Below are 9,009 nucleotides of genomic sequence, written 5' to 3'. Positions count from 1 at the left end.
CAGAGCCGAGGAGGGCGGCGGCGGCGGCGGCGGCGGCGGCGGCGGCGGGCGTTTGGCTGGGCTGCCCGCCTCCCGGGCGCTTCGAGCTGCCGGCCCACGCCGCAGTGTGTTGTGTGGACGACACCTTTCCCAGACAGACCGGCGGATCCCAGCTCGGCGCCTCCAGCCTTGGACGTGATGTTTCGCCCGAGCTTTCACCGCTTTGTAAGTACACTCCCTGCGGCTCCACGCGGGCCGGTTCTCTGGCTCGTCAGCCCCTCCGCCGGGTCCCTCAGAACTGTTTTCTGAGCAGATAAGTGCCTCTGTCGGGAGACACCACCACTACCCCCCTTTTAATTCTCACAGAAACACGCTGTCCCGGCGGCCAGGGTAGGGAGGCAGTTAGGGCTCTGAGTCCCCCCGCCCCCAACACACACACATACACAAACCCTCCTGACAATTGAAGCGGAGCTTCCCGGGGCCGTTACAAACTCCGCTTCAGACGGGGGGGGGCCATCTCAGGCTAGATGGTGGGGGACCGACCCAGGGGCCCCTCGGTTTGCCAATTAGTCGAAGATGGCGTTTTATTATCAGGAAGGTGGCTTTCTTTTGTTTCCTCTGCCGCGAGCACGTGGAGGTAAGCGTTGACCTGTTATCTGTGGCCCAAAAAAAGACCCAGGGGGCTGAGGGGGCCGGAGGAGAGGGCAGGAGTCAGATTTGCCCGGGGCTCGGCCTGGCGGTTGATGATCGGAGGCTGGGCAAACTTCGGAGACCCAGCCTAAAAGCTCACCTTTTGGGGCCGATAAATAAAAGCGAGGGCTATTGTCAGGGTGGGCTGGATGGATGTGGAGACAGACGCCTGGAGGCAGCCGCTGCTGGGAGCCGCGTCTGGAGATTTCGCCGAGCCCTGAATGCCCCAGACATTGAACCCCTGGGAGAAGGCAGGCTGCGGCTGGACTTCTCGGTCCACGTTTATCCCCTTTCAAGTCCCCAGAACACGGAATGCCTTTTCCGTGGGAGTTGAACATAGGAAAACACGATTTCTGCTTACTGACTTTTTTGAGTAACCTGTTTTACTACTAAAAGGGTGCGTTAAGAATGGAGCAAAACGGACCATCACTTCTATCCTGCTATTTGTCGTAACTTCCTTAATTGCAAGATGAGATGGCGGGAATAGGATTTTATTTCTGCCAGTGATGTGAAAGAAAGGGTTCATCTGTAAGTGGAGATTTTTCTGTCGTCAGGAAAAATGGTTGAGTGCTGTGCGCTCCCCCAACCCCCTCACAATATAGGTTTGAGAACTTGTCAGTTTGGTTCTTTTCATGGGATTATTCCTAATCAAAGCACTGCTGACATTTATCATGCGTCGGATGATTTTGCTCTGATTTTTTTCTGCATTGGAAACTTTCACAAATGTACCTGGCTTAAAGAAATAATTGTACATCCCTCTTTAGGGTATTCACAAGTGTGCTGTGTTAATGTTTTTCTAAATGTTTACCTCATTCTGAGACATGTCTTAGGAAATTGGAGCAGATTACCTGTGGCACAGAGCACTATATTGTACACGTCAGAGATTTTGAAATCTATAGGAATTGGCTTATACTGGATGCTTTGCTAAAAAGCAAGTGACTAAAATTGGTGCCTCACATTTAACCAGAGAAGGTAAAAGAGCATTGTATTAATATTTCATAGTTCCATTTCACATATATTCTTGTGATCTTGGAGTGTTTGGGGGTGACAGAAAAGGAAAGGTGACAGAGAGCTTATTGCAATGTTTGGGGAAACGATAATCTTTTCACATGGCACTCTAATAGAGGAAAACAACTGGACTCTGGTTTGTAATAAATTCATTAGCTTGAAATTAAGATATTGATGTCATTTTTTTTAAGGATTTGAAACCGAACAACCCAGGTATTGGCCTAAGAGCCCCCTTTGCTTTTCTTTTGCTGAGTGACCTGCATTGTATACAAGTCTAGTAATTAAGCAGTGCTGGCCCAGGACGCCAGGGCTTGCAGTAGAATTTGCAGCAGTTCTTGAGGTGCCAGCCTGCAGGTTTGAGGCCAGTACTTTGCATCCCAACCGAGATCTCTGCAGAGAATCCCTTAAGCTCTCACTGAAATGAGCTTTGACCTCATTGTTTCAGCTGGAATACCCAACTGCTCACATTTTCCTACACAACCATGACTATGGTAAGTCTCGGGAATTTGTACCAAATGCAGTAAACCGGAAGGCTCTCAGGAGTTGTATCTGAGCCCTAGGCCTAGGGCAAGGAATTAATCTGCAAACCATCGAATTGAATGTGAAACATGCTATGGAATATTCATTGTTAAATAATGACTTCAAAATTTGGTGGACGGGCCAGATTTTATCTCCCTTAGATCAGTAAGCCACATGTCCTTATCTTTTGTCTGGTAGAGATTATTTGGGGGGCACTCCCCTTTAAATCACCAAAAGGCTACCGTTAAAGCTTTTAGTTGGACTTTGAGACTTGCACAGCAGTGTAGATGTAGTCCAAGTTGTGTGCTGTTTTATGATTGCTTTTATATTTCAGAGATGGGGCTATGAATTCTTATGAAAATTAAGTGTGTTTTTGTATACCTAAAGTCTGAAATTGACTTTGAATGTGAAATAAATTACAGTGGTGGTGTTTGTAGTTGTTGGTCACTGCAAACTAAATACTACATGTTAGAACAGGCATTTCCATTTTAAACCTGACATGGGAAGTAAGTACCTCTTGGAAGTAGCATCATCAGTAGTTTAGTAGTGTTTGCTGAATCGTTGAATAAAGGCCATTTATTTCCCCAGGATCTCCAATTTCAAGCTAAAAAAAATAGTGATTCATTGTATTTTTTTTAAAGCATGGCCTTGACCTCTTCACCATTAATAATTGTCGTCTTTCCTTTCTGATGAATTATGACTTCCCTTTTGACAGTTTGGAGGTAGAAAGCAATTGGTGGATTTGTTATAGGATTTTAGGATTCAGGCATGTAAGGTGTGTCTTAAAAGATTTAAGAGTTGGATGCCTCTGAATATAATAAAAGCACTGCCTTTTCCCCGTCAATATCTCCAGTCTCCATAAATATAATAAATAAATTAGTAGTAGCTTTGTCTATACAATTTATTTCCATTAAATTGTATGTTTAGTTGGAAGTCCGGACTAGTTGAGGCTTAAGGGTTAGGGACTTTTATGTTGTCCTATAAGTCTTTTACTCTTCATGGCATTCCTAATGGTTGCAGAAGCATTTTCACATGGGTTTAATGGGACTGAACAGCAAGAAGTTCCCCCTTTTTGACTTATTAAATTACATCATGCTGAATTCTGTGTAAGATGGGAAACCTATTTAGGAATTAGTCACTATTACTTGAAATAAATATTTATTATTATTTACTCATTAAATAGCCTGAAAACAAGTTTTTCCCCCTGATCTGCCTTTTACTGATTAAGCAACATACAACTCTGAATGTCTTCTAAATGCCTTCTACAAGGATTTACTGTTTGCTCCTCCTGTTTATGATTATTGCTTATAATTCAGCTCATTAGAGGACATACTGAGTGCCTACAAATCAGGCAGTTTCCAGTGCTCTTAATGAACTTTTAGTAAAGGTGAGATTCAGGCAAGGTGAAGCTGGCCATTTTCATACTGATACAACTGTCCAAATGAGCTTTTTTCCTCACCCGGGCTGCCAGTTGACCACCAGTCAGCCCCTGGGAGAACCATAACTAACCCCCTTGTGTCTGGATGATATGTAAAAAGAACTAGCCTATGAGTGAATTCAAGTACTGGTTTGTTGAGTGATGGAAAAAAATCATCAAAGCTGACTGCTTGTCCAACATGGTTGATTAGTTCTCCCAAAGAGGGTGAAAGCATGGGACACAAAAATACTACATTTTTCATCAAGGTGGTAGAGTTTCCTATAAATCTGTAGTGCTTTATGTGGATTAATCTTTTGCATCTGGAATCCTTGAGATTGGGGGAAATTTTCTGGTTTGGTGGAGGGAGGTTTTGGGCTTTCAATGTGAACCAGGTGCTGTTTCCAAATTTATTTCTGTTCACTTAACACTTACCTTCTTGGCCTGGTATAAAGGTAGATCAGCAGTGATTGTAAAACAAACATTAACACAACTGCAGCATCTGTTAACACTACTGCAGTTTAATGATGAATGAGTGCTCAACACTGCAGATAAGGGTGCAGGATGCCCTATGCCAGCATGTTGGCAGACAGCCCCTCAATTACCGCTGAGTATGGATGGATTGCTGGTTCGGCAGACCCTTTGTGGTTTATAGATAATGTTGAACCATGGGTATCCAATCTGAAATACAGATTGTTATCGATTTTTTTGCCCCATATTATTTAATAGACTATGAGAAGATTGGTGAAACCTACCCTGTTTAAACAAATATTATTCTTTTAGGCTCCTCCATTATATATTGTCTTAAAGTTTTATGGTGGCTGTATTTTCCTAGTTTCTTCCTCTTCACCTAGGTCTTGAAAAAATGAGAAGAGTTTTCTTGATAATGATCTTGCAGCTAACATAACATCAAGTAAACAGTACATGCTAAGTAAATAATTGCTAAATTGTTTTTAACTGAATCGATAACATAGCCTGATTTAGGTAAAAAATGATCAGTTGAGTAAGTAGCTACCAAGAAGTTTGTGCGTTTGAGACTGGGCTACTATTAAGTGCACAGCACTGAAAATAACTTCCTTTCCGTGGACAAAGTACTACGCTATGTTCTAATTGAGAGAAAATAATACTTTCATGCCCACTTAAAAAGTAATCAGAAAAAGTTGAGCATTCACTTAAGGCTTTTTTCTCGATTAGCCAGAAAGATTATCATTAGCACTATAATTAACAGTGTCCTCAACTTCTAAAGTTGTAACCAAGTTCGTATTTTTATTAAATCTGTGCGTAAGCTTATATTTTCTATTGCCACCAGCACATCAAATCTTTCTTGAAAACCAAAGCTGCAGTGTTAACTCTCCAAGAGCTGTATATCTTTTGACTTTCCGTGGTAAGTGTTCATTATTTGGATTCAGGACACCACATAGCATTGGGTTCTGGGAATGTAAGGCATACAAAACCTTGGATTGTGAGTGACTTGGTTTGCTAGTGTTCTGCAAGACGCGCAAACATTTCTAATACATTTTAACATGGTAAATGAGCAATGTCTTGCAATACGAGTGGTTTGTTTCTGGAACGAACTATGCTCACAAACCAAGGTGTTACTGTACTTTCTTCTGTTTGCATCCAACCGCCATCAGCTAGGTGGATACCTATAGTGAGAAGGCAGAGCAAACCACAGGAACTGAAGAGTTTGAGACATTTGGAAGCTGTTTTGTTTTGAAAAGAGCCTCAACCTTGTTAAAAGGGTTAGTGCAAATCCTAGTTCTGCCATTTACTATCCAGCTTGGGAAACTGGGCATCGTATTGGGTTGTCAGAAAAGTAATGATGTATTTTTTCTGTTTTTCGTTGCAAAAATGCGTGAAGACTTTTCCGACAACCCAATAGTTCACATATATCAGAGTGTTTCTCAAAATGTGGTTCTTGGACTGACTAGTTGCATAAGAATCATCTGAAATGTTTATAATAAATACAGGTTTCTGGGCCTCAAATCTATTTAATCCAAGTCTTAGGTGATATAGGTCCCAGGAAAACTGCATTTTTAAAACAGATTTTATTGGGGAATTGGGGGAGGGGAACAGCATTGGGGAATCAGGGGAGGGGAACAGACAAGCTGCTGTCCCCTTGTTCCTCAGTCTAGTTGTGGAGGACGTCGCTTCACTGGCCCATGTTGGCATTATCATTGTGCTCTTTAGGTGAGGCAGTCACTTGCTGGCCATTGGACTCACGGTAGCTCACAGCAGCCCACTGCAGCAGGGGCTGCAGCCTATGCCATCGCTGGCCACGCACGGCAGCCCAGCTCCAGGTTGAGCTGTTGTTCACCATCCCAGCTTTAGAGGGCACAGCATCAACGGCCCTCATGTGGGATCCGAACCGGGGCCCTGCTGTTCAGAGCTGGCGTCCCAAGCCAACACTTAACCAACGCGCCACTCGACCAGCCCAGAAACTGCATTTTTAGCAAGCACTCCAGATGGTTCTTCGGTTCACAAAAAATTGAGAACGCCCATGTATAGTAAACACTGCAGTATTTATTTTCTATGTATACTGTTCACCTCTCTGAACTTTACTTTCTTTATCTACAGAATGAACATAGTAATACCTACATTACAGGGTTGTTGGAAAAATGTTTGGTAGACTGTTCAACACCACCAATTGTGTCAGAGGTCCCAGCCACTCCCAGGTTTGATGGTTTACTGGCAGAACTCAGAGGACTCAGCATATAGTTGCACTCACAGCTATGATTTATTACAGCTCAAGGATAGAAAGCAAAGTCAGCAAAGTGAAAAGGCACATGGGGCCAAGTTGGGAGGAAACCAGGCACATCTTCCAATAGCCCTGTCCCACTGGAGTCACACAGGTTGTGCTTAATTCTTCCAGCAGTGGGTTGTGACACCTTGTGTGACATGCTGTCTACCAGGGAAACTCATCAGAGACTCAATGCCCAGGGTTTTTATTGAGAGCTGGTTATGTAGCTACCCTATGTGCCAAAATTCCAGACCCCAAGAAGGAAAACAGGTATTTAGCATAAATCATATTGTTTGCACAGTTTAGGTGAGCCACTCTTATCAGTTAGGGAGGTGGGAACCTTTCCAAAATCCAAGTCCCCAGACACCACCTGGGTGGGTACCAACCTTGCATGCAGGGGTTTTTAAGAGCAGCAGTCTCAGACCTGCTATGTTAACTCTCTCCTACACACTAATGTTATGAAACACTGGTAGTTTTCAATGAGGGTAAATGACTTGCCTGTGGTCATTAAGCTAAACAGAAGAGCTGAGACTTCCAGCAATCACCACCTACATTTCATTGCTACACACAGCCATGCTTCTGGATTATGGGTCATTTCTTTTCATGTTGTTGAATGCATTCACTGTTTGTCACTTGCAGCAGAAGAGCAGCCTGCGGTGGTACACTGATGCACCCAGTGGGGGAGCCAGGAAGTATTGATGTTTCTGCCAGTTTAGCGTCAACACTTGCTGGTTTCCTCTCTGGAGCATCACCAAGTTCGTGGATTTTCACTGTTTTCGGACTTTCAGACTTTTGTTATTGTCCATGCCCCCTCTTTGTTCCATTCATTTACCCATAGTCTCAACACTCATTTGCATCATTACTTCGTCCTGTTCTATATATGGCTAGCTGTTAGCTCATAGGCAGATGATTTAAAAATCTTTTGGGTAACAATTTCAAAGAGCAAGGATACTGAAGAGTATTTAGTCAAGGATGACTATGTAGGAAAAAATGCCAAAAGAAAAAAAAAATTCTTGGACTAAGAAATTAATTTTATGGCAATATTATAAATATTGTTTTATTCCAGGATTGTTGTTTTATAGTCATGGATAACCCCAGGGATATCTCTGTGGTTATTCTTAATTGGCGGCTTTTCTTACTGTTATTGAAAGGGGAAATTAATAATTCTTTTATGACTTGGGCAAGGATAAATCAGGAAATCATACTGGAAGATGCAGTAATCCTACAGATCAACAGGGAGTAGAAACCAGGAGGGAACTGTCACAGATAAGTAACAGCTGGGTAGAGCAGATTATGTAAGCTACACCTGTGGTCTAAGCAGTGGGGATGTTCTTCAAGCTTCACAATGTAGTTTGCAGTAATATGGATTAAGGGGTCTATAGTATAGTTCACAATTTACTTGGGCTTTTCTGAAAACACTTGTACGAATCACAGCTTTCTTTGACCACTCATACCATACATGATGCTATAGAGAGATGTAAGGCACAGCCCTGCCCTCCAGTAGCTTGCAGTCTGTTAGAGAAAAAGGACAACATGCAGGACCAACCTCCTCACAAGGCGACAGGTCATCAGTGCTGTCCTTTTGAAGGCACACACAGTAAGTGCAGCTGACATTCAGAAGAGGGCACTGAATCTCACTCTAGCCCTAGTGGCTGGGGGCAGGGATTTACAGAGGAGGTAGCATGTGACCTGGGTGGTAGGGAACCAAAGGATTGAAGTTCATGGGATTCGAAGGAATGGGCAACCTCATTCCAGGAGGAGGCAATTAGCTGAGCCGAGTTACTGCCTATGGCACTTAGAAAGCAGGGGAATCGGTCAATTTAGAGGGCCTAGGTTCCCAGTCTAAATGCAGCAGAAAGACTGAAATCTTCAGTGCCTTGTTTCCTGTGGTGAAATTTAGACTGAAAAAGGGAGTGTTAAAAATGGACTTCAGGCAGCTTTTGGTCTCCACAACAATAGCCTTAGGAATCTTCCCCCAGGTGCTCTTTCTGAAATCCATGACTTCATTGATGGCAGTCCTCAATCTTCTGATTTTGTGCAGGAAAAATAAGGCAGGAACTGGGATGGAATAAACATTTGGAGTACTACTTTATGACACTGTTTTATGGAATATTAAATGACTGGTTATTTAGTTACCTTGCTTACATAATAAGTGCACACTTTCAGAAATCATTGCCAAATCCAATGTCATGAAGCTTTGCCCCTGTGTTTTCTTCTAGTATTTTTATCAATTTAGTTCATACGTTTAGGCCTTTCATCCATTTGGAATTGATTTTTGTATATGGTGTAAGATAAGGGTCCAGTTTCATTCTTTGGCATGTGGATATACAGTTTTTGCAGTGCCATGTGTTGAAAAGAGTATCTTTTCCCCATTGAGCGGCCTTGGCACCCTGTGGAAGATCATTTGCTCTAGTACATGAGGGTTTATTTCTGGGCTCGCTATCTTGATTTATATACCGGGGGTGCCAAAAAAAACGTATGCACATTTTAAGAGATGTTATCTTAAAATGTGCATATATTTTATTTTTGGCATCCTCTGTATGTATCTCTCCTTATGCCGGTACTACATTATTTTCATTACTGTAGCTTTGTAATATGTTATGAGATCAGAAAGTATAAAGCCTCCTACTTTGTTCTTTTTCAGGATTGTTTTGGCTAT

General features: G+C 42.7%; 1 protein-coding gene across 6 annotated transcripts in view; it reads left to right on the top strand.

Moving 5' to 3' along the window:
* Window positions 1-12: 12 nt before the first annotated feature.
* Window positions 13-9,009, top strand: part of ATP11C (ATPase phospholipid transporting 11C (ATP11C blood group)) — a 172,188-nt gene continuing 163,191 nt past the window's right edge. For all 6 annotated transcript variants that reach the window (XM_019653602.1, XM_019653599.1, XM_019653600.1 and 3 more), the window contains exon 1: window positions 13-204. In XM_019653602.1, coding sequence (XP_019509147.1) covers window positions 178-204 — 27 coding nt within the window. In that variant the 5' untranslated portion in view covers window positions 13-177. The remainder of the gene's footprint in view (window positions 205-9,009) is intronic.

Source organism: Hipposideros armiger, unplaced genomic scaffold (assembly GCF_001890085.2).
Source record: "Hipposideros armiger isolate ML-2016 unplaced genomic scaffold, ASM189008v1 scaffold_203, whole genome shotgun sequence".
NCBI classification, from domain to species: domain Eukaryota; kingdom Metazoa; phylum Chordata; class Mammalia; order Chiroptera; family Hipposideridae; genus Hipposideros; species Hipposideros armiger.
Note: the sequence above shows the minus strand (reverse complement) of the source record. Positions and strands in the feature narration are given on the sequence as shown.